This window comes from Mirounga leonina, unplaced genomic scaffold (assembly GCF_011800145.1).
Source record: "Mirounga leonina isolate KUSES-001 unplaced genomic scaffold, KU_Mleo_1.0 Mir_91, whole genome shotgun sequence".
Taxonomy (NCBI): domain Eukaryota; kingdom Metazoa; phylum Chordata; class Mammalia; order Carnivora; family Phocidae; genus Mirounga; species Mirounga leonina.
This window is the reverse complement of record NW_023270839.1, coordinates 42,705,543-42,729,204: the sequence shown is the minus strand read 5'-3', so window position 1 is coordinate 42,729,204 and position 23,662 is coordinate 42,705,543. Positions and strand designations below refer to the sequence as shown.

The following is a 23,662-nucleotide window of genomic DNA, read 5'->3' as shown; positions in this document are numbered from 1 at the left end:
GGAGAAGGGGAGCTGGTACAGCCTTTTCCTCTAGGCCTGACTGAAAACCACCGCCCAGATCCTGACACCTGCCCTTCCCCTCAAAGACTGTGGGGCTTCACCTGCAGGACACGGCCGGAGCGGGGCTCGATCACGCGAAGCTTCTTGTCCTTGCACGTGGTGGTGAGCAGGCTGCCGTCCGTGTTGAAGGACATGCAGAGGATCACATCCGAGTGGCAGTCTATCATCTTCACCGGCTCACCCACGTCCAGGTTCCAGATGAGGACCTGCGAGGGGAGGGTAGGCATGCCGGAGGCAGGTCAGCCCTGAGGCTGTGCCATGAGGCGTCTGTCCCCGGTCTGCACCCGATGGCCCTGGGAGAGACGCCCCACGTGGGGGAGGGCGTGAAACTGTATCAAAGGCTGATGCTCCCTGTCGCACAAATCCACTACCGTCCCTCGGCAGAGCCCAGCCGCAGGGTTCTTGTACTAGCAAGAAGGATCAATGTTCCTGGCCGGGGCCCATGGCTGGCACACCCCTTTTGAGGGCATGCCATTCTCTTCCCTCCAGCAACTTTGGTTGTTCCTTTTTCCTACCAGGAGGGCAACAGTCACTTCTGGATTTAAGAAGTGGCTCCGGAGAGGGTGTGGGCATGGAGTTGGGCATTCTCTTCTAGTCCGTCAGGGCCAGAGAGGCCAGAGAGGCGGCCTCTGTGGACCCCGGAATGACAGGGCACACCGAAGTTGCCCAGTCCTGTGGAATGAATGAATGAATGAATGAATGAACAGACAGACGGGACGATGTTGGTGACCATGCTCAGGAGAGTAACAGTGCTCCTACCGGTGGCTTCTAAAGAGTCCTCCCTACCTCCCCCCTCCCCCCGCCCCAGCACTGAGCGGGCTTGGGACACAGCTGCTATCAGACTGCTCACCTTGTAGTCATAGCCAGCACTGAACAGGATGTTGTTGGTAGTGGGGTGCCACTCGACCAGCCCCACGCGCCGGCTGTGCCCGTGCAGCTCCAGGAGAGCCTCTGTCATGTTCCGCTTCAACCCCCCCTCGGGGATCTCCCAGATCCGCACCTGCAGACGGGGGTGGAGGGCCGAGGCTGGGTGGGCGGGGCCAGGGGAAGCCCCTGCTGGCCCTCTCCCTCAGACCGCAGGCTTCCCCAGATCTGAGCCGCGGGACACCCCCTGGCCCGTCCGGTGGGCAGGGCCTGACTGAGGCCCCGGGGAGGCTCCAGGGTGCACATCACACAGTAAGCAGCTCTCGGCGAGTGTTGTATTAAAAGTCTCCCTCTGCTGGGCGCCTGGGTGGCTCAGTTGGTTAAGCATCTGCCTTCAGCTCAGGTCATGATCTCCGGGTCCTGGGATGGAGCCCTGAGTTGGGCTCCGTGCTTAATGGGGAGTCTGCCCCTTCCTCTGACTCTCCCCTCCACTCGTGCTCTCTCTCTCTCTCTCAAATGAATAAAATCTTAAAAAAAGAAAGAAAGAAAGAAAGCAGCAGAAAGAGATGATGGGCCAAGAGGAGGATGGGACATACAGAGGAGCAGAGAGTGGAGACCACGTGGCCCCAGAGAGAGGAAGTGCGCAGTTTGTCCTTCATCTTTGAGTACCCTCCGGATTACTGACAACAGCCCCGGGTGGGCTTCCATTTCCCGGGCCAAACATTCTCTGCCTAGTTGCAGCTGTTTCATCTACAAATGGGAGAAAAAAACTCTTTGCCTTGTCTTGCCTCCTGGTAGAATAGAATGAGATGCTGGTTGCCCAAGCTTGTAAACTGTAAAGTGCTCAAAAGACATAAGGAATTGTCATCCTTGTTATAATCGTTGTCAACATGAATGCTATTGATTATGCTCTGACTAGAAAGAGCACACGTCTCTACGACTTAGGGCACCTTTAAAGCAAATCTTTTGAAAATCTGAACTCCACCCTTGCCAGTAAGGAGAAAAACTGGAAAAACAGCTTTGAGATACCATTTATAATCTTCTAAAGTAGCCAACTGGGAGGTGGGGGGAGAGCCGAAGTTGGCAAGATTATATACTGGAACTGGTAGATGCAATCGGTGTTGGTAGTATTATAAATCTGAGTAACTCTTTTGGAAGCAATCTGGCAATCTTTTGCAGGAACCATAAAGACATTTATGTCATATTGCTTGACCTGGTAATTTCACTCTGAAAATCCAATATAAGCAAAAATCTCCATGCATGAAGGTGTTCACTGCAACGCGGAAAATTTAGAAACACTCCAAATGACCGACATTAGGGGAACAATTTAGTATGTCATGTTATTATGCGATATTAGCTAGTGGATGATAATTCTGAAGCCTATGAATAAACACGGAACTCCAAAGGCAGTCCTCAGGACAGGGGGGAGGGCTGGCAACTGGGGGTGCCCCCAAGGCCCTTCCTGTGGCGGTTTCCCTTCTTGTTGTGTCCCCCGAAGACCCAGCTCTGCACATGTAGACACGGGAGGCCTCAGGGTGAGAAAGGCAAGTTCAATCAAAGGTTTGGGGTCACCCTTCGGTGTACCCTTCTCAGTTTAACAAACATGCTCGAGAAAAAGTTTCTAATTAGGTGACCCTTCCCCCAACAGCCTAATTCCTGAGCATCCAGCTAACGAAGGCACATCCCTGGGTAATGTCCCATGCCAGGCGAAGGTAGAGGCATGAGGGGAGCTGTGAAGTGAGGGTCCACCCAGGCTCTAATCCCACCCAGGCTCTAATCCCACCCACTAGCTGGATGACCTGGGAAAGCCAGGGGACCTCTCCGAGGCTCAGGCTCCTTGTCCAGTTGATGAACAGAGACATGTGCACCATTAAGAGGTGTGTGGGTTAAACTAAACTGGGCTTCATGTCTTTGTGAGTCTGAGGCTTTCTAGCCAGATGAGCTGACTTGTTAGGAAGACAGCTCTGCCTAGGAACCCAGGGGCTAAGCCGAGGGGATGGGGAGGGCGGGTTGTGTCTGTGCCCAGGTTCAGCCTCTGGATTGGATCCAAGTCCCGGGGAGCCGAGGCCTGCAGGGGGAGGCCCAAAGAGCAGTTTTCACCAAGAACTGTTAGATGTAGGGTCCCAGGCGGGGCCGGAGGGACCCAGTGAAAAATGTCCTGCAGAGAGGGAGAGAGGTACCTTCCGATAAACTCACTTGATCCCAGCCACTTCCCTCCCAGTGTTCTCATCTGCACATTGAGGCAATACTAGTTAATCTCCCCAAGTCCTCTGCTTTTGACATCAGTTGAGTGTATCCCTGGGGAGTGGGGAGAGACTGGCTTTGCTTGATCTACTGCTACGGCAAATAGTTGGCCCCAAGCGCCATAGGAGCTGGAGGTCATAGTGGGCCTAAGTAGCTGGAAAAAGGAATTCCAATCCCTTGGTATTCAAGGGATTTGTTTGAAGCGAAGAAAGGATGGGTGTGGGTGGAGCACTGTGGATCTGCTCAGAGGTTGCTGCAACAGGAAACCTGATAGGGCCGGAGGAACCGGATTTCTGGAAGGAAGGGGTGGAGAGCTGGGGCAAAATGCTCTCTCTAGCAAGCCAGCTGTGCCCCTTTTTAGGTCCCTGGGTCAGAGCCCTGTTTAAGTCAGTTACAGTCAATCCAGCAAAATATGCTCAGTGTCTGCCTGGGTCCCACATACTAGACTTGGGGCAGCTCACAGTTTTGTGGGGGAGACAGCAGAGGATGTTTAATAAAACTACAAAACCAAATGTCCCTGTGCTTGGGGAGGGAGCAGTAGGCCAACAACATGAGAGCTTTGCAGTCTGACAAGCTCTGTTCAAATCCAGGCCCTGACCTTACATGGCTGACCAAAGCCTTCCTTCTCCCCTGGATTGAATCTGACACCTTGGAGAGGCCATGCTTTGTCCTGCTTATCTATCCCCCAAAAAAGAGCAGCTCCGCAGTGCCAGGTATCTAGACATCACCCTTCTAGGGGCACTGACAACCTGCCAGGCCATCCCGCTGGATGGCTGACTCCTCCATACAGGGTGGGATCTTCTAAGTCCCACCTTTACCTTCAGTGCAAGGGACGGTGCCTGGCACATCCCTTTGGAATGCATGAGCCAATGGAAGAATCCTAGCAGCCCAGAAACCTCGCTATCACATCAGCAGCAATGAGTCAGCCCCCCGACTAGGAGGAAGCCGGCCAGCCTTGACTCTGGCCGGTGGTGAGCTGGGTAGATGGGGATTCACCCCTGTACTCCTGGTTTGGAAAGGGTGGGGAATTTCTCTCTTGGATCTTGAGGTTCACCATTCAGCTTAGTCTTTTTTTGGAAACCAGTGACAGAAGGCCTACCTGGGGGCTCAAAGAGCAAAGAATGAGATGCAGAGGAAAGAGCCCCGGGTCTCCAACTCCGGCTCTCTGACTCCCCAGGGGCCCTAGAGTTCTTAGTAGACAAGAAACACCAAACATTGTATATTCATTTGGCTCTGATGCTGAGTCCAATACGATCTCCATTTGACAGGAGGGCGACTTGTGCCCAGAGAGCTAAAGAAACTGGTTCAAGGTCACAGGCCTGGGAAGTGGCAGAACCTATAGGCCCGCGGACTCCTGAGCCCAGCTACAGAGCCACACTGCCACTCGCTCTGCAGTCCCAGGTCTGTGGCCGAGGCCTCCGTCCGCCCGGCGACCCCTCTCGGGCTACTGTCCTTCCATCGCTGGAAGGGGCACGGTGCTCCCTTCCAGCTCGGAGAGGTATCGGTTCTCTAGCGTGTGCGTGTGCTTGTGCTTGTGTGTGTGCGTGTGCTTGTGTGTGTGTGTGTGTGTGTGTGTGTAGATGAGAAGGGCAGGGTGGTGGGTGGCTTCTGGCTGCTCCCTGCTGCGCTGACATCCTGCCCCATCCCACTCCCAGCTCCTCGGGGAGGGGCATCCTTACTGGGAGGTGGGGGTGGGAGGGCAGCCTTTGGATAAAGGAGCAGAGGAAAAGCTGCTGAGCTCAGCCTACCAGGGAGAGGGGCCTGCCTCCCCCTCCCTTCTGGGACCACTCTTTCCCCTCTCCTTGAGATGTCAGAAACCTCTCCCTTTCTCTGCAGCTGCTGGCCCTCTGGGAAGGCTAGGAGCATGAGGCTGGAAGCCCGTAGAGCCCTTCCCTGCCGCCTGCCAACCACCCTCCCTAGCTGCAGCCGAAGCTATAAAAAGCACAGCCATTCAACAATAGGTGACATCACCCAGCGGCGGAAAGAACTGGATTCTGCCAGATGCCAGGGAGAGTTATGGCCCCTACCTCTCCTGCAGGACAGGAGCCCACTGGGAAAGGGCCTGGGTATGTGCCACTGGAACCCTGGAGGGACGGGGTCAGACTCCTAAGGCCCTCCTCGGCTCTGGGGGAGGGGCTGGGCATGGGGCCTGGATTTCCCTGGAGGTTTTTCAGGGGTGGGGGATATGGGAAAAGAGTGGGGGAGCAGGGAGGGCTTGCTGGCTCCCTTCAGTGTCCAAGCAGGGGCGGGCAGAGACATGGGGACCTGGGCCAGACCCGCTTCCACAGCTACACTCCAGCTCCCCAGCCCCCAAGAGGAGCACGGTGCCTGGCACTTGGGTCTGCGACAGGCCTCCTCACCTGAGCTGGGGAGCTGCAGGCTCCTTCCCCTTCCGTGCCACTCCTCCCAGGCCCTGCTTTGGAGGATGCCTCCCCCCGTGTGCCCTCGGTGGGTGTCTGGGCCAGACCCTGCTCAGAGAAGCCTCAGAGATGTCAATACCGAGTGTCGGATGGATCCGAACTGCCAGGCCTGTGTGGCTCTGTGCCTCAGTTCCCTCACCTGGAAACCCAGGACCTTCGGTGAGGTGCTGAGCGGGGCCGGCCCTCCTTGTGCCCCGCCTCCCGGTGGGACCTTGGGCCTCAGGGACCTTCTCCGGGAGGGGCTGCTCCAGCCTGGGGGGCCTGTTAGCTCCCTGGCCCTGAGGCCCCCGGGGGGTATGGAGACCTGACAGGGGCTGAGTGGGGGCGGAAGGAGAGCTTAGTTCCTCTCTGACCGAAGACTTAATCTTCTTCTCTCTGGCTTGGGGTGGGGGGGCCCGGGCCAGCCCTCCCAGCTGTGCCCCCAGGCCTGCTGTCCTTTCCCTTTGTCTCCCATCCCTGGCAGCCTCGCTCCTCCCTGGGTGTTCCCCTCCTCTTGGCAGAGCCACATCCCAGGGCTGGTTTGACTCGGGGTGCGGGGCGGCGGGGCCCTCCCCAACAGAGCCAGCCGTGACCCCCTGCTCTGGCCTGCTACTCCCCTTCCCTGATCCCTGGGGTGCGCAGTGTCCCCTACATATGTTGAGATCCTGCCCCCTAAGCTGATAGTATTGGGAAGTGGGGCCTCTGGGAGGTGAGGCCTCTGGGAGGTGACTAGGTCATGAGGGTGGAACCCTCAGGAACGGGATTAGTGCCCTTCTCAGAGAGCCTCCCAAGAGACCCCAGCCCCGGCCGCCACGTGGGCATAGGACAAAAAGAAGGCCCTCCCCAGCCATGCTGGCACCTGAACTTGGACTTCCGCCTCCAGAACTGGGAGCAATGAACGCCTGCTCTTCACAAGCCGCCCAGCCCGGTATTTTGTTACAGAGGCTTGGGGACCAAGACCCTCCCCCCGGGCCTCCTTCCACCCCTTCTCTGCTAGCAGTCCTGCTTCTCCAGGGCCCCGCTTTCTCGAATCTCTCCCCACCCCTACCCCTACCCTTCTGGCAACATGAATCCCACCACCCTGAGCGCAGGGCCCTCTGTCCCACCTCCTTGGTGCAGTGACTTCATTCTGCGTGGCACTTCGGTGCATGGCCTGTCCCTACCCTTCTACCGGTGGTGTTTCTGGGGCAGGACAGAGACCAGCGGGCGCAGTGTTAGGCACAGACCCCTTTTCCTCCTCACAGCAACTGCCCAAGGCCTGTCTCATCACTGCTGTTACACGGAGGAGCAAAACTGAGGCCCAGAGAGGGCAAGTCATCTGCCCTTGGTCACCCAGCTAGCAAGCGGGCAGGCGGAGATTCAATCCCGGTTGGTGTGCGGGGGTCCGTGTGTGCGAACTGAAGAGAGCCGCTCGCCTAGCGGGGTGGGCGCCGGGCCTAAGGTTTTTCCTGCAGCCACAGCGTGGACGCCCGGTTTATTAGCCGGGCCCCTGGAGCAACATGTACCTGACTCACCCCCGGCGGAAGTAAGGTGCTGAGCTAGAACCGGGCAGGGCCGCCCCGGTCAGTGACCCTCCCGCCCTCGCCCTCGGTCTGGCAGAGATTTGGACCAGAGGTGGAGCCAGGGCGGCCAGCGACTCTGAGAGCCCTGGCTTATCTGTCCGTCCCCTCACCAAGCTGCTCACTGCTCCTCTCCTTCCCAGCCCGCTGCCCTGGGGAGAGGGCCAGAGGCTTCCAGCCCGGAGCGTGTGGGTTGGTGTCCTGACGAGCCGTGGCCGAGCAGGGGGAGCGGGGCCTGGGCGGCCGGCAGCCCTCCTATACTTCCTAGCGTGGGGCCTTGCCCGGCCCTCAGTGTGGGGGTGGCCGTGGCGGTGAGGACCAACGGCACTCGGTATGAAGCAGCCCCGAGTTGGAGCGTGTCTGCTCCCTCATGGCTGGTGACAGGCACCCAACACCTCAGCAGGCAGAGACAGAGCTGGCTGTGGTCGCTGGCACGCCTCCTTGAGTTCCCTGTACCCTGAAGAGCAGGATGGGCATTTCCTCCACCTGCTGTCTCTCCCGCTGCCCCCCTGTGCTCGCCGCACCGACCCCTGCGCCCTGCAGCCTTCCAGCTCCAGCCGCATCCTGCCCAGCCCAGGACAGGGAGGACGGTCTTCTCTTGAGACCACACACATACTGAATCACATACCTAAACTTCGTGTTTTAATTCTCACCTACAAAATCAACACTTCCAAACGACATCACACTAAAGGCGCGAGATCTGCCAAATATTCCATGGATTCGCTCTCTCAGTCCTTTTCCTAACTCCCTCCCCATCCTGGGGCTAGCTGGAAGGATGAAACAGGAGACAGAAGAAGGGCAAAGAAGGGAGAAAGAGAGGCGTTTAGGAAGGGAGGCCTCCAGGGGGAGAGCAGGGAGGAGCCCCCTGGGGTCCGCCCTCGTTGGGGAGCACCCCTCCCGCTCACCGATGTGTCCTCTGAGCACGAGGCAATGATGTTGTCAATGAATGGGTTCCACTTGATGTCCAGCACGTTGCCCTGGTGACCACAGACCTTGGGGTAGTTGGGTTCAATCCTGCCAGTCTGCCAAGGAGAAAGAGAGAGAAGAGGTTTAGTTTGATGGTCCTAGGGTGACCCTGAAAGGAGAGCCTTTATTCTGGGCTTCTAAACTGGACTGGAAGGTCCCAGAGGACCTACCATTGTCTTATTCACCTTTGTATCCCTGCCTCAGGCTGGTCCAAATTGTTCCGTGGCTGAGTCCTCCCCGACACCAAATGGTCATGGGGCAGGGGACACAAAGCAGAGCGATAAGGCAGGACCACTGTTGGTCCATATGATGCCTTTGTGCAAATTAGGAAAAGGTACCCCTTCCTCAAGTAAAAAAGCTTGAAGTTAGGATGCTCCTATTCGCCTGAACAACCAAAGCCTAGTGAGCAGCTCACACCTCCAGACACAGGAACGTATGTACTCTCCACAGTGCCCACCCCCCCACCCCACCCGCCGTCCAGGGGAGGAGGCTCCTTCCTGCTGCTCCAGGAGTCAGCAAAGAGGCCTGAGTCTCTGGGTATGAACACTGTCATACGTGTCACTCTGCCTACGCTGTGAACAGTGCGGCTCCCAGATGTGGATGCTTGTTCAGTGAGCATCTTAAACACCTGTACACAGTGCCTTGTGGTTCAAAGCATAGTTTATGGAGGCACACAGGCCTGTGTTTGAATTACAGCTCTGCTACCTTTTAGCGACATGGCCGTGGGAAAGTCAGTGAAGTTCTATGAGCTTCAGTTTCCTCATTTCTGAAATGAGGAGAATAACATCTGCCTCTTAGCCTTTGGTGAAGATTGAATGAGCTAACGCTTAGCAAAGTGCTTCGTGTGGAGATTATCATTACAGTGAATGCTCAATATATGTTAGTAGTATTATTAGCATACAGATTAGACAATAACACCTCCTCCAGGAAGTCTTCCCTGATCCTTCAATGGGTGAAGAGCTCCTCCTCTGGGTGCTCATAACATTCTAGGCTTCCTTCTATTACAGGCACCATCATGTGCAATTGCAGCCTGTTTCTATTTGTCTGCAAGCAACTGAGGACAGAATCTGTCTCTTGTCTCTGATTATCCAGCTCCTTACAAGCCTGGCACATGATCTGTGCTAGGTACATGACCTGAAAGATGTCCTTCAAAGGGAATGAATTCCACAAAAGATGAAACAAAGAATGTGGGGGAAGGGGAAGGGAAGGGAAGTCCATGTTTAATGAAGGGAAGGAAAATTACAGGCAGAAGCTGTTTCCATCCCCAGGACTTTTTAATACTAGGTTTTTGGGGTCATCAGAGGAAATAGGGAAGATTTTCCCAGTCACTTCCCATCGGCTGATAGTGGGTAGGTCATCGGAGGCACCTCAGGCAGGCCGTCCCTCACCACCCTTTAGGTCCCTCAACGGACTAATGAAGAAGAGAATCAATTTTTGCAAAGCCTCTGCTTCATGCGCCTTATGCTTCACCAGCATGATGGGGCAAAAGTGATTTCAGAGTGTGTCCTGCTGTAACCTCTCCCCACCCACTTTCTGCCCGCACGTCCAGCAGCTCATTTCCAGACCCTTTGACTTTTTGTGACACAGCAGTGGCCGAGATGGGTAGAGAAGAAACAGATCCAAGATTAAATGTCAATGGTACAGAGGGTGAGAAATGAGGCAGCGAAAGGGAGAGGGGGGAAAAAAGTATCAGAGGTGTACAAAGGGGAGCTTCACGGACACCGTGCATTGTGGGAAAATTACAGAATGGAGGCAAAGGAGATCTGGGGGGCACCACCAGCAGTTAGGAATGGGGTTCCCTTTGCCATTCTATGGGGGATGCAGTTAGAATGGGGATACCTTTTCAATTACTTTTGGGCTGTTTGACTGTTTCTTTAAATGAGACTCTAAGCAGAGACTGAGCCACATGTGACCATGGCATCTGTCAGGGTTACACATGATCTTTTACTCTCACACATCCTGTGATTTAGGTCTGAGGAACTTAAGACCCAGAAAGCTTAAGCCACTTGCCCGAGTTTACCCAGCTGAAAGCAAATCAGGGGTTCCTGCCTAGGGGTGACCCTCAAGGCTGAGCTTTTTGAATCCCACTGCTCATTTGGGCCACCGCTTCTCCTCCAGCCCTGACTTCCAAGGGCAGATAGGCCCTGCCTTGTCTGCTCCCACAGCTCACACACTCTCTGACGGCACCATTCCTTACATTTGATCCCACAGGCTGCATCTGAGTGATCCCTGAGCAAAGCTGTCTGCATTATGCTTTTGGCACCCAGCCCAGCCCAGGCATATCCAAAGGGGCACTGAATCAGTCAATAGGTGGCCATCAGCTAAGAGCAGCTTCTGGCCCGAAGCCTAGAGGGACAGGTTAAGCAACATCGCTGGAACCTATTCAGAATGGAGTGAGGTCAGAGCCCTGCATTGGGAAGGGAATAAGTCTTTTTAAAGCCGAGAATGATCCTGATGTAATGTATACTCCCAGGCGGACCTTGCCTTACACAATGGATGCATTCCCCAGTAGGGTGGGGAATTACGATTGTCATGACTAAATCACACTGTTGCTTCTGTGAACGATGACCTCTGTAGTTGTGCAGTGCACAACCTACTTAGCTGTACATGGCAGCCCTCAAGGGAAGAACTCCCTTTCGACCTGGCAACTCTGCTTTTCCTATTTTATACTGTAAGGTTTCATATAACATTTTGTTTGAAAGACAAGTTCCACTACTAAGAAAAAACATCTGAAAACCACTGTTCTATGGAGAAATCAAGTAAATAAAAAAATGTAATTATTAACTCCAGGAAAAAGGTTGTGTAAGAAAGCTAATGTAAATCACAGTGATAATGATATATGTACAATATTTACATAGCTGTAATAATGTAAATCTTGAATATTTATTGAAACGAGTTATACTATAACATACTGGGAGCACAGAGGTAGGGAAAGTGTGTGTGTGTGTGTGTGTAGTAAGAGGGGAGACTGAGCTGGAAGAGAGCCAGATCCTCATCTTCCATAATAGGAAGTCAACATACAATGTCTAAGATTTTAAAAATCTAGACATGGCGATGAAAGCATGTAATTAAGAAATATGGGGATAAGTACAATAGGAAACAGCTAAAATCCATGAACAGAACTCCCTTTGGGGATTGTAGGCAAGTGGGGGAGGGACTGAAGTTACAGGCAGTGGTGGGCTGGTAACTGTTTAACTGGGTTTCCAGGAAAAAAAGGCCCCATTTGGAGCATTTGCCAATTCCAGTGGTGTAAATGTTCCCACCACGCTAACTTTGATCTACCAGGTTGCTGTCAGCAACAGTAGAGTCAGGAGAGACTCCCAACAGTCCACAGTCATGTGAGATTTCTACCATGGATATCATAGACGCCAGTCACCCGGAGAGCACAGAGAGTAGTCAAGTAACTAGGGAGTGACGAATTGTTAACATTTAGTACCTTTGTTTTTGATGTAACTTATTTAATTGCAAGTTTGCATAACTAATTTTTAATAATTAATACTGTGTACCAATAATTAATAATGTGTACCGGTCGGCTTGCGGAAGTCCTAAGAATGTAGCGGCAGGCTCTCCTGAGCCGGTACGAGCAGACTGCAGCACATCACTTAGGCTGTAGGCCTTGTAGCATCACTAGGCAGTGTGAGCTCTGGACCATTACTGCTTTGAGAGGCATAAAAATTAAAGAACAAAGAAATAAAATGCAGGTGCCAGATGTTCTAAAGGAAGCTTGTTCTGTATTTAAAAAAAAATATGAACAATCCTTTCCCCAGACCCCCAAATGCCTCTGTTTTCTATTCCATTTTCTGTATGGGGGTGTGACTTGAGACCAAATCCGGATCTGGTCCGTAACTTCTATGCAACACCGCCTTCTCTCACTCACTCTCCTCCTAATTCGCACAGCGACACTAACAGCCATCATTAATGTAATCAGACTTCATCCTCATAACAGCTTCATCTTACAGCCGAGGGAGCAGAGGTGTAGAACGTATCCAGGGAGCAGAGTCAAGGTTTGTCAGTGTTTCATGAGGTTAGGATCACTGCGGAGACGGTCAGTTCACAGTGCTCCAGTGGTAGGGTGTCAGGGATCCTGGGGTCTATCCTGCCATCTGGTCCTTGAACCTCAAAGACAGCTTCAGCCTCAACAGAGCTGGGGCAGAGATCCTGCTGCCTGGGGTGGGGTGGAGAAGCCCATTCCTTGGTGTCTAGAATCCTAGAATCCCGGCAGAAATCTTCGTGCTGTTGGTGTGGGCCTTAGCCTGGAGGCCTCAAAGGACAAATCCAAACCCCCTTCAGTGAGACAGACCTTCAACATCAAATGTTGGGGAGCCGCTGTTTCATGCCCTGAGCCTTCTCAAGGAGAAGCCCGGTGCTGGGGGTCCGGTCATATCTCAAAAATACCTTGTCTACCAGAAGGCAACGTTGGTAGAGATTGGGACACCGGCCTCTCTGGACCTTCCTGCAAGTGCATTTGATCTAGTTTCTCAAGGACTTTTAAAAGGTTCATAGCCTTTGGCCAATAATTCCACTTGGGGAACTTATCCCAGGGCGATCCACAGAGAAGCACGGGAAGACATTCATTGCTGTGTTATTTATAATACAGAACAATATAATAAATGCCCAACAAGGGGACAGCACCAAAGTGAATTACGGTACACCGATATTACAGAATATTATGAGGTCACTGAAAATTGTATTTTCAAAGAATACTTAATGACTCGAGAATTGCTCAAGAGCTAATGTTTAGTGAAATAGTCAGAAGCAAGCTATGCACATAAAATGATCCCTATCTATTAAAAAAACACATAGTCTGTGAGAAAATACGTCAAGACATTAAGAGCGGTGATCTCCGGCTAGTTGGATTTTCACGGTTTCCAATTCTTCCACGATGAACATTTACAATTTGTATCCCAAAGATAGATGTTTTTTAAAAAATTTATTTATTTGACAGACACAGAGAGACAGCAATAGAGGGAATACAAGCAGGGGGAGTGGGAGAGGGAGAAGCAGGCTTCCCGCTGAGCAAGGAGCCCGATGCGGGACTCGATCCCAGGACCCTGGGATCATGACCTGAGCCGAAGGCAGATGCCTAACGACTGAGCCACCCAGGCGCCCCCAAAGATAGAAGTTATTAAAAATACACACATGCCCATTCTGCAGCTCTGACTGAAAGATATTCCTCTCTGGCTCTGGTCAAGGAGGTCCTAAAGAAGTGAGGGGCAGACTGGTGTCCACCAGATGTATAGGTTTCAGAGCTTTGCGGAGGGGAACATAAGTATGTTTGCTCACACAGCTTCTCTACTCCCTTGTTACCCCACGAATGGTTTGGGGGAAAACAAGCTCCCTGAAATGGAATAAAATTGTGTAATTGACTGCAAGCAGGTTTCTGAGTGTGCCAAGGCCAGGCCCTCCCTGGGAAAGGCGGCCCAGGAGAGCGGCGGCTGCCCTGGGCCTCCGTCGAGGCTCTATCTGAACCCAGTGAACTGACTGAGGACCAGAGAGTTTCAAAACAACCTGCACTGCAGCTTCAGCCTCTTAGAATTTCCCGCTGTGGCAAAGCTGAAGTTTGTACACAGAAGCAAAGCATTTCTTACCTGGGGAATCAGCTCAGGGCTGCAAGGACAGACTCTGAGCTGGAGGGAGGGTTGCCAGGCCGGAACTCACCTCAGCGGCCGAGTGACCTTGTACATGGCCCCTGGTCTCTCGGGGTTTCCCAGATTCCTACACTCTGGGCTATCACCTTTCCTGCTTCTTCGTGGCTGCCCTTTTAACCGTATGAAGCCAGGCTGGGCTGCAGCCAGAGCCCCTTGCCTCTCACTCACTCTCCTCCTAATTCGGTACCAGGTACCAGGACAGAATGTGCAGAGTCACATCAAGACAGTGATCAGAAAGATGCGGGATGGCCATACTCATGATGACAATGACGATGACAAAGATGGCAAGAACAGATCAGTGGACAAGTGCTCACAAGCCCCCAAGCCTCGTGCTGAGCAATTTATGTACGTTATTTTATTTAAATCTTGTTAACAACCCTACAAAGCTTCACAAAATGCTTCTAACCCTCCAGGACCAATCCATTTTAGGGATAAGAAGACTGAGCTCCTGGGCTGCCATGCTGAAGGTGAGGAGCTAGGAGGCTGGAGGCCCCTCTGCTCTGCCACTTCCTGTCTCCCACCGGAGGTGAGACACTTGCTAATGAGGGAGAAAAGTGGTCATCGATCACAAGTAGGACCTCAGAAGTTCTCGGGAGCTTCTCAGGACTGGCTGGCTGGCAACTCTGAACTTGCTCTCAGAGAACCCCGTTCCCTCACACAGTCTCTCCCTTCTCCCCGGTAATTCTCAAACTTGGCTACATTTTAGAATCACCTGGGAAGTTTAAAAAAATCCCAATGCCCTGGTTGCGCCCCTCTTGATTTAATCGCCATGACTGGGACCAGGGAGCCAGACAGACATCAGTATTTTTTCAAGATCCCCAAGTATTCCAATGGGCAACGAAGTTTGGGAGTTCTAATGGTGGCATTCCGAGCTTTGGTGGGGGGAGCCATTTTTGGCCACCCGGTCATCACGCTCGTGCTCTGCGCCGTCCCATGCCCCCCAGACCACCCCATTCGGCTGCTTGCAGTCTTCTCTGTTCTCTCTCCTCCAGATGGAAGATGATACTAACAGAGAGAGAGTCATCATAAAATGGGAAGCGTAGTCCTTCTCCTCAAGGCCCCTGTGTCACGGCCCTGGGCCTGAAGGAAGCCTGGTCCTCAACTCACAGCCCTTGACACTCCACAAAGCAGTTCCACGTACGTGTACTCAATGAGCATCACTCAGGGAAGGTGCGACTGGACAAAGAAGGACAGTCATTCCTGGTCACCACACCTGAAATGATAGCCAGGACGTCTGTGCAGGTTCGGGGCCCTGAGCGCCACGAGGGCCTTCTCAGCGCAGGTAAAACTCCTAAACTCGGTGTGTCCCTCACCCAAAGTGCGGGAGCCCCCCCAGAGTATACCCGATTTGCCAGTGACAGTCCCCAACACACTTGCTCGTGCATAGACATTTATACACATGTGCACACACGACCCACGTGGCCATTTGTGTCCAGGCCTCTGACTCTGCTCCTTCCCTCCATCCATCCCGATCAGAATGCACCGGTCTCATGTCCCATAGTTCGGGCCCTGATCTCTTCGGCCATTTAATCCAATAAACAAAAGCCTTCTAAGGAGGACACTGGGGGATAACGGGTCAGTCTGTTCCTGCTTGAAGTTCATCTATGCGGGTACCGACAGGAGCCTTTAGAGAGCCTTCTGGCCCCCAGGTAACTCTCCTGGGTTTTCAGACTCTCAGGCAGTCTGGGAGGAGATCTATTTTGGATGGAGGGCTTTACTCATGCTACAGCTTGCAGGATTGCTCTGCGGGATTCCTGAAGTGGGTCCCCGATTTGTCCGTTTGCCTCTAGTGTCCGCCCTCTTCAATTCTTTCCCCGATTCATCTTCCGTACTGTCACCTAGAGTCCACCTCTGCTGCAGTAACTCCCCCACTCCATAAGATTCAATGGCTCCCTATTGCTTAGATTTGAAAAGCTGAACTCCTTATTCAGACATCAGAGCCGTTGTAGTCCAGCTTGGTCCTGCTTCGACAGAATCCCTCACCCCACTGCTGATGCCACATCATGGCTTTGCACACATCTCCGTGCCCCCACCTCCAATGCTCCTGCTACCTAGATGACTTTTGTTCCTGGTTCATCCCTGCCACAAGGCTGTGAGCACCATGAGGTCAGTGACCTTGATAAATGCATGGCTGGGACCTCGTTCAGGGCCCAGCTCGTAGCAGGAGCTCAAGCTAGGTGAATGACTGCCACCCAATTTCCCACCTCTGGGCCTTTGCTCATGCTGTTCCCTTAGCCTCTCCCCTTCCCATCCTTAACACCTAGAAAATATCATCCAAAGACTAGACAAATGCTCTCTCCCATCCCTGTGCTGGGAGATAATTCTGGAATCTCTCTTGTGACCTTGAGAAACTACATCTGGGGCTGAGCTTCAGGGGTAGATGCGGAGTCAAAGGGCAGAGTGTGGGAAAGGGGCTGTGAATGCTCTCAAGTTAGACATCCGGACGGAGACCAGCACATGGCGGGACCTCAGAAAGCCTCCTAACCCCATGACTTCCTGTTGTGATTTTCCCCTCATTCTTTCATCTTTGTGTTTTTCAAGATGAAAAGGGTTTGCTGACTTTTCCAGTTAAGATCCCTGGTGTATGTGTATGTGTGTATGTGTGCATGGGCAGAGGGAGTGGGAAAAGGCTCAGCGGGGGTGGGAGGGTTGGGGGGGTGGAGAGAAGGTGTTGTTTGGGGAACAGCTGTGAGGAATCCTGTTTCTTCGGGTATTTCAGCTCTGGGAGACACACTCACTTCTTCCAGGCTCCAGGAAGAACAGGTGATGGGCCACCTTTGTCCACGGTCCTAGGCAGTATCCTTTTGCAGACCCCATGAGAAGAGATAAGAAGCTCCCTGGGTCTGGGATAGGAAGATGTGGAGTGACAGTGAGGGTGTGTGTGTGTGTGTGTATTGGGGAGGGGGCTTCCTGGGACCTCAGAGTTCATGCCTGTCTCTGCAGTTTCCTGATTACTGGCCCCTTTTATAAAACCCTATGCTAAAATACATAAAGAAGATAAGAAAACTCCAAACTGACAAATCTGATGGGATGTCCTGGCCGGGGGGAGGGGGGGGGTTGTGCCCTTGGCTGCTACTAATCTACTGGGGGAAACAGACAATTGGTGGGCTGTGCTTTGGTGGGGGAAATATGGGGAAAGGGGAGGTTATGGGAGCACAGAGGAGGGAAAGTACTGGAGACTCTGAAATTAGGAAGGCCTTCCCAGAGGAGGTGCCAAGGATCCAAAGGAATGATAATACACAGCCAGGGATAGCATGGGAGATGCTTAAGACACAGAAAGACCAGCGCCTGCAAAGCGAAGTAAGTGTAGAGAGACAAGGCCACAGAGGAAGGCCTAGACACAGTTGAGGAAGTTGCTGGTCTTGAGAAGGAGTCTGGACTCTACCCCATGGCAATGGGAGCCTTTGATGGTTTAATGCAGGAGAATGGGCTGCAGGGGGACCCAGGTGTGCCCAGCAATTCCTGCAGAGCAAGAACTATGTTATATATACTCAGGGAGCTGAGGGGCTGGGGGAAGGACCCCCAGCCCAGGGAGCATGTTTCCTGGTATCCCAGGCCTTAAGTGTGATGGGGGACAGGGTGTGGGGAGAGACCGCAAAGGGAAGGAGATTCTCCAGCATCCCAGGCCCCCCATCACTTCCCAGTGTCCCACAATAGAGAAGGGGTGTGTGGGCAGAAACCCCTAAATGTAACCTGTTGGGACCGTGAAAGAATTGGCAAAAATACAAAAAAAAATTACACACGACAAAAATATAAAACATACAAAAATACAACATACAAGACAGCATCTATGCAAATTGGGGAAGACTTAATTTTGTTTTACAATGAATAGAAAAGCAATTTCTAGTCCAGGCAGAAAATCGAAAGAAAAAGCGTGCTCACACATGCTCTCAAGGTCAAGGGGAGCACCAAGCCCTCCCTCCCGCCCCCCACCACAGAGCCTGGCTCTCCCGGCAGGTGGGGAGCCCGGGGGACACATGGCCTGGGCCACTGTGGGGTCAGCCACAGGCTCTGCTATGTCTCCCCACTTCTTGGCCCCAAACAGGCCTCACCCTGCATGCACCTTCCAGAGCCTGGTTGGTGCCTCTCCCCAGGGGCCCTGCCACAGAGAGGGCCCTAATGGAAACCCACCTCAAATGGGAGCAGCCTGGGGAGGGATGGAGGCCTGGATGGGCCTGAGGGGCAACCTAGTCAAGGTCAGGAGCAGCTCCCGGGCCAGCTTTCTGGCCCAGAGGCCTGAACACCTGATACACCAAGGGCCATCTCAACAGAGACCCCCACCCCCAGGCCTTCTTGTGTTTTCCAGGGATATTGCCAAGAATATAAAAATCACTTGCACTTGCTGCCTGGGCCACAGAAGGAGAGAGAAAGGGACCCCCTCTGGCCTGAGGCTCTTACTGAGACACCCCTGCGTATGTCTCCCGCAGCTTGAAAGGAAGCTCCTTCGGGGTTACTGTTTTTGTCCAGTCCCCCCAGGGTCCGGGGGACACCACTGAACTTCCATCCCAGTTAGAAGGCCAGTAGCCTGGGGGTCAGCGCACTTGGACTTATGTCACCCCTGCTGCTCACTGGCTGGTGGCCTGGGACAAGTTCCCGCCTCTCTGGGCCTCAGTCTCTCCTTCAGAACAGTGGGGGCATTCTGGAGGGCCCCAGATAACAAACCCGTGGTACACCTGTCACCCCGGGGCTCCTGTCTCTACAGCAGGCTTTGCTAATGGCTCACTGCCTCCTGCCTGAGCCCCGCACTCCTCCTTCTTGGCGATCAGCAAGAGGACGTCTGAATGTCTGCCCAGGGCCACGTGACCCTCTAGAGCCCTGACAGCTGTTGGCCAAGCCCCAGAGATGCGGGGCAGCTCTCAGCACTCAGAGAGGACGCCTGAGGCCTCTGGTAAGTTAATCCCCACAAATGCCTTCACATCTGCCCCTTCCAGACCCACTGTGCCCACACCCCCCTACCCCCCCAGGTGCTCCAGCAGCCTTCCAATTGGTCTCCTGGGTGCTTGGCTCCTCCGGAACCCCAGTGTGAGGTCGGCATTCCATAATTATCACTCTCATTGTACAGCCCCTCCGGAACCTTCCATGGGTATAACCATTTGTAGGAATTTGGGCAGTTGGATATCCAAGTTCCTTTCCTGATTTGGGGGACTAATGGGATGCAGCTCCTCACCTTGCATCACAAGAGCTGAAGTGGGGCTCCTCCAACCCAGAGTTCTCTGGGGGCCAAGGAGGGACGCCTGACTGGACATGGCCAATACTTCCCACCCAAGATGGCCAACGACTGACTTAACTTCCTGCTCTGGGCCCTCAGGGCTGACTTAGTGCTTCTCTGTGTTCCAAGTCTGGCCCTTCACCGCCCCCAGCCCCTTGAATCCGTGAAGGCCCCCAATCCCTGTCTGCTTACGAGGACCAGGGTGACCTCTCTTGTTAGTAACCAGGAATCCTGACTGAGGCATCTGCCTTGTCCCTACCTCCTCAAGCTATCTGCTTGGCTTTTGGGGGCCCACATCCTGACCTACCTGCCCTCCCCTAACCTTACTCACCAGTTTGTCCAGCTCTATTGGGGTCATACTTCTCAGATCTGTCAAGAGTCAGGCCCTATGTTAAATGTTATGTCTCAGGTGCTAATAAAACACAGAAATCTCCTGAAATTCCAGAATTTTGATGACCACACCTTATCTCAGACTGCTTCTCACATCTGGAAGAAACACAGAACTTCTTTGCTGGATCATGGGTGTCCTGACCCTTGGTTGGGGAAAATACGGTCCCCAAATCAGAGGACTCCCCACTGGCCCATGACTGCCTCACTGCCCATCCCCACATTCCTCAGGACACCCATCCTTAGAAGAATCTGTTCTGGACCCTCTGTAAGCCCTACCATCCTTCAGGAGCCACCTTGACTCCTGTTCCTGCTGAGACATCTTGTTTGACTCCTCCACATCTTGTGACTGTCCCCTTCCATCAGCTTCACAAGCCTGTCCCCCCATGAACCACCACTGGTGATAATGTTGGCTGCCATTTCCTGAGGGCCTTCCAAGTGTCACACCTGAAATCAAGTGTTATTTCAATTAATTATCACAAGAACCTTATGAAGTACATATCATCATTGTGGCCATTTTACAGATGAGGAAACCAAAGCTCAGAGAGATTAATTAATACAGTGGCAAGGCCAGGACTCAAGCCTCAGTCTGTGTGACTTCTGAATTAGGACGTAAGTTACGCAAGGCCTGGTGCTTGGTCTTGGTCTCTTCTGTAACCTGAATGCCTGCAATTGTGCCCGACCGATGACAGGATCTCAGTAAATTTTCACTGAGTGCTATAAACTGTCTGAGTGAGAATAATGTTACAAACTCTGGGCCAAATCAGATCCCCTGTATAGTTGCATGGGTTGTGCACTGCACAACTCAAAGGAGGTACCGTTCACAACGTGTATAGTCTTCTGTGGCTCTCTAACCTCGATGCTGCCCTGCTTCTCAATTTAGCATTACCTTGTACTGTTTGCTTTCTTTCATGGATGTTGGTTGTCTTCCCCAAGAGTTTTCCGCCCCCCCCTTTTTTTTTTTTTTTTTTTTTTTTTTAATATAGGCTCCACACTCAGCATGGAGCCTAACACAGGGCTTGAACTCACGACCCCAAGATCAAGACCTGAGATGAAGTGTTGGATGCTCAACCAACTGAGCCAGCCAGGCACGCCATCAGCACCTTCATCTTAGATGAGACAATCATGGAGGGTTCTCAGCAGAGTATGGGACCCAGGGAAACCTACGAAGTATAAAACATGCTTCTTATGCCCTCTGGCCCTAAACACAATGTCAGTCTATATTCAGGATCAAATAATCCCCCAACCACATGCTGCTAGTTGCCCAGATGCTGCTTTTGTCAGCAGAGGGAGGGGATCGTAGGGCACTGTTCACACTCCCCAGAGCTGGGCCACTCCTCTGCTTCGTCTCTTTGGAATTTTCCCCCGAGAGAGCCCACCATCCATCAAGAGCATGCAGACTCTGCAGGGACCCAATGCCTGACATCTTCATGGCGAAGTCTCAGCCCCAGGCTGCCACTGCCCACATGGAAGCTGCGGAACCCGAAGGCAGGGCGGGGGACCTGTGGCTCATCCCCTGGCCTCGGTCCATCAGGGATATCTAAGAGGCCATCAGGGATATCTAAGAGGCTGCGCCACCTCAGAGGCAATGACCCTGGGACATCAATGGCCTTGAAAGCCCCCTTTAAATGGAAGGTGAGCAACTCACTTCTTAGATGCCCCCCCCCACCCCATCTCAAGCCTTCTCTCACTGTATCTGCTGAAGCCGGGTGGTCCTCGGCGGCTGGGTGGTGGGTGAAGGGACGTACCGCATGCCCTCCGGGCTCCTGGAGCCAGTATCTGGCTCTGGCTCTGCGCACACCAATGAGTGAGCAAGTCCCTTCCTCCCGGGACTTCAGTTTCCTTCAGGAGACAATAAACGTAAGCCCCTCCGCACAGCCCTGGCACCAAATACACACTCAATAAACCTCACTTATCATTATTATCTACAAAATAGGGGTCTGTGTCCCCACCCTGCCCCTGTGTTCTGCACCCAGGACCACCGCCCCCCCCCCCCACTCTGCTCAGTGCCTCTGGGCTGCCTCTCTTCCGTCCATCGGTGCGCTGTCCACAGGTGGGGCAGGCGCCTAACCCAAGCTGCAAACCCAGCCCAGCACAGCCCCTGCACACGTGCTCAGAAGTGTCTGTGGGACGGAGCTGAGACATCGGGGCCCTTCCAGCTCTGACTGACTGTGGTTATAAATTGAACCTCCACCCATTTGCTCATCCAACACAGACAGGGACCCTCCCTGGGCTTGGCACTGGCTGCCTAGAAAGGAAATCCCCCCCCCCCCCCCCGCCCCGCCACAACCCTTTGAATGTGAGCTCCATGACATTCTGTTTTGGTCACGGCTACCTGGCACAGTGCTGAGAATAGGATAGACTCTCAATAAGTTTTTATTGAATGGATGTATGAGTGCGAAGCAGGTGACCTTTTGCAAAAGATCCATACCCTCCCTTATCCGCGCATAGGGCCCGGGCAGGGACTGGCTCTTACCGAGGAGGAGCAGAGCTGGGCTGCCAGAGGGGGTGGGGCGGGGAGCACATCCTCTGATAGGCCTGCTACCGGGCCTCCAGCCAGATCCATTATCTTTCCCGTGACCTGGGGCTACTCTAATTCTCAAACAATAAATGGGACATGAGGCCTGGTCTATGTTGAACAGCAACAGATGTAGCCGTGAAGGCTGGGGGTTGGGAGTGCAGTGCTTGCGCGTCTGGGGACCCCCATAGGACACAGTGTGGGCAGCTCCTCTGAGCTCGGTCCTGGCTGCCCACCTGCTAATCCCTGGGACCCCATCCGTTGGTTGTCCCCTGGCCCCCAAGGCCACCTTCTGGGGGCTCTGGGTGAGAGAAGGAAGAGAGGGCTCCCATCAGCACAGAAATTGGGGCTTTCTCGTCCGCCAGAGCCCACACCCTGTACCGTGGAGCCCGAGGCCATGGCTGGCTCAGCCTGGGTGGGAAGGGGGCTCTAACCTACCCAGGGTTGCAGGATGAGCTAGCAGCCAGCAGCATGCGTGCTAAGTAGCTCTCCTGGGGATGTCACGTACACAGTAAGCCTCAGTCAGAAAGGGACAGCGGCACCTGGGGTACAAGGGGGCATTTATCCTTGCTATTCAAGTGGTCCCCTTAACCTCTGTCTCCCTAATCCTGACAGCTGAAGAAAAAGACCTTCAGCTAGATTGGTCCTAGGAAGTCGAAAGCCAAGGCAGGCCAGGAAGAGAACGTACTGCTTGAGTTCAGGGGTCCTCCCTTGGAGTGTCTGTGCAGCTCACAGTGACTCCCTAATTATGGCCCTTATCCATAGATGGGGAGGCTTGCAGCCACGTTAGCCACTCCCCAGACAGACAGACACACACAGCTGATTGGATCAGAATGAACATTAATTAAGGCTGAGCCAATCAGATTTGGATTCACACCCCCTCCTTCATATACATCTGATTGGACCAGGATGAACATCTAATTCAAATTGAGCCAATCAGAGTACCTGACCACTGCACTGAAAGTTGTTACTACCACTTCACCCTCCCCCATTCCTGTCCCTTTCTCTAATTCTTTTCCTAGCATTACCTTCTATTATACTCAACAACCTACTCTATTGTCTGTCTCCTGCACTGGAACATGGGCCCCAGGAAGGCCAGGATTTTTATCTGTTTTGTTTCCTGTTGGGTCCCTAGTTCTTCCAACAGTACCCGGCACATAGTAGGTGCTCAGCAAAAATTGGTTGACTGAATGAATTCTCTCTTCCAGGAGATGTAGTCATAACTCACATTTAATGAGCACCTACTGAGTTTGTGTTTTCTAAGTACTTTAAGTATGTGTTAACTTGTTATTTCCCTTTTATAAATGACTTGTCTAAGGTGACATGGGAGGCAGGATTCAAAGCTGTCTTGCAGGAGCTGGATGGATCTAAGTGTATTATTCTATTAGTGATATTGGTTTTATGGTTTGCAAACACATTTATAAACATGGTACCTGAGTTCTCCCCTCTCCCCTGGGGGAGGTACTAGTTTCCTAATTTTAGAGATGAGAGAACGGAGGCCTAGAAAGTTTCATTGACTTGTTCAAGGTCACAAAGCAAAAAAGTAGCAGAGCTGAAAGCAGGACCTCGGACTTCACACCTTCCCCCGAGCCCCACCTCTTTTCAGACACCAAGGCATCTCTCCTGTGTCTAGAAAGTGCTATTCCTGCCCTCAGAAATGTACTCTTTCCCTGGGAAAATCAGCTCGAGGAAGGGACAGATTTGCAGGCCCAAGCAGAGGCTGGATGGGCTGAAGAAGGAGAATTAACACAAGCTTGTTTTGCCCCAGGTACTGTGAAAGCCTCATAAAGGAATGACAGCAAAGCAGA

General features: G+C 53.0%; 1 protein-coding gene across 2 annotated transcripts in view; it reads right to left on the bottom strand.

The window, feature by feature from the left end:
- Positions 1 to 23,662, bottom strand: part of CORO2B (coronin 2B) — a 125,152-nt gene that overhangs the window by 12,817 nt on the left and 88,673 nt on the right. For both annotated transcript variants that reach the window (XM_034994772.1, XM_034994771.1), the window contains exons 3-5: positions 8,032 to 8,148; positions 911 to 1,060; positions 102 to 266 (exon numbers count right to left, since the gene is read on the bottom strand). In XM_034994772.1, coding sequence (XP_034850663.1) covers positions 102 to 266; positions 911 to 1,060; positions 8,032 to 8,148 — 432 coding nt within the window. The remainder of the gene's footprint in view (positions 1 to 101; positions 267 to 910; positions 1,061 to 8,031; positions 8,149 to 23,662) is intronic.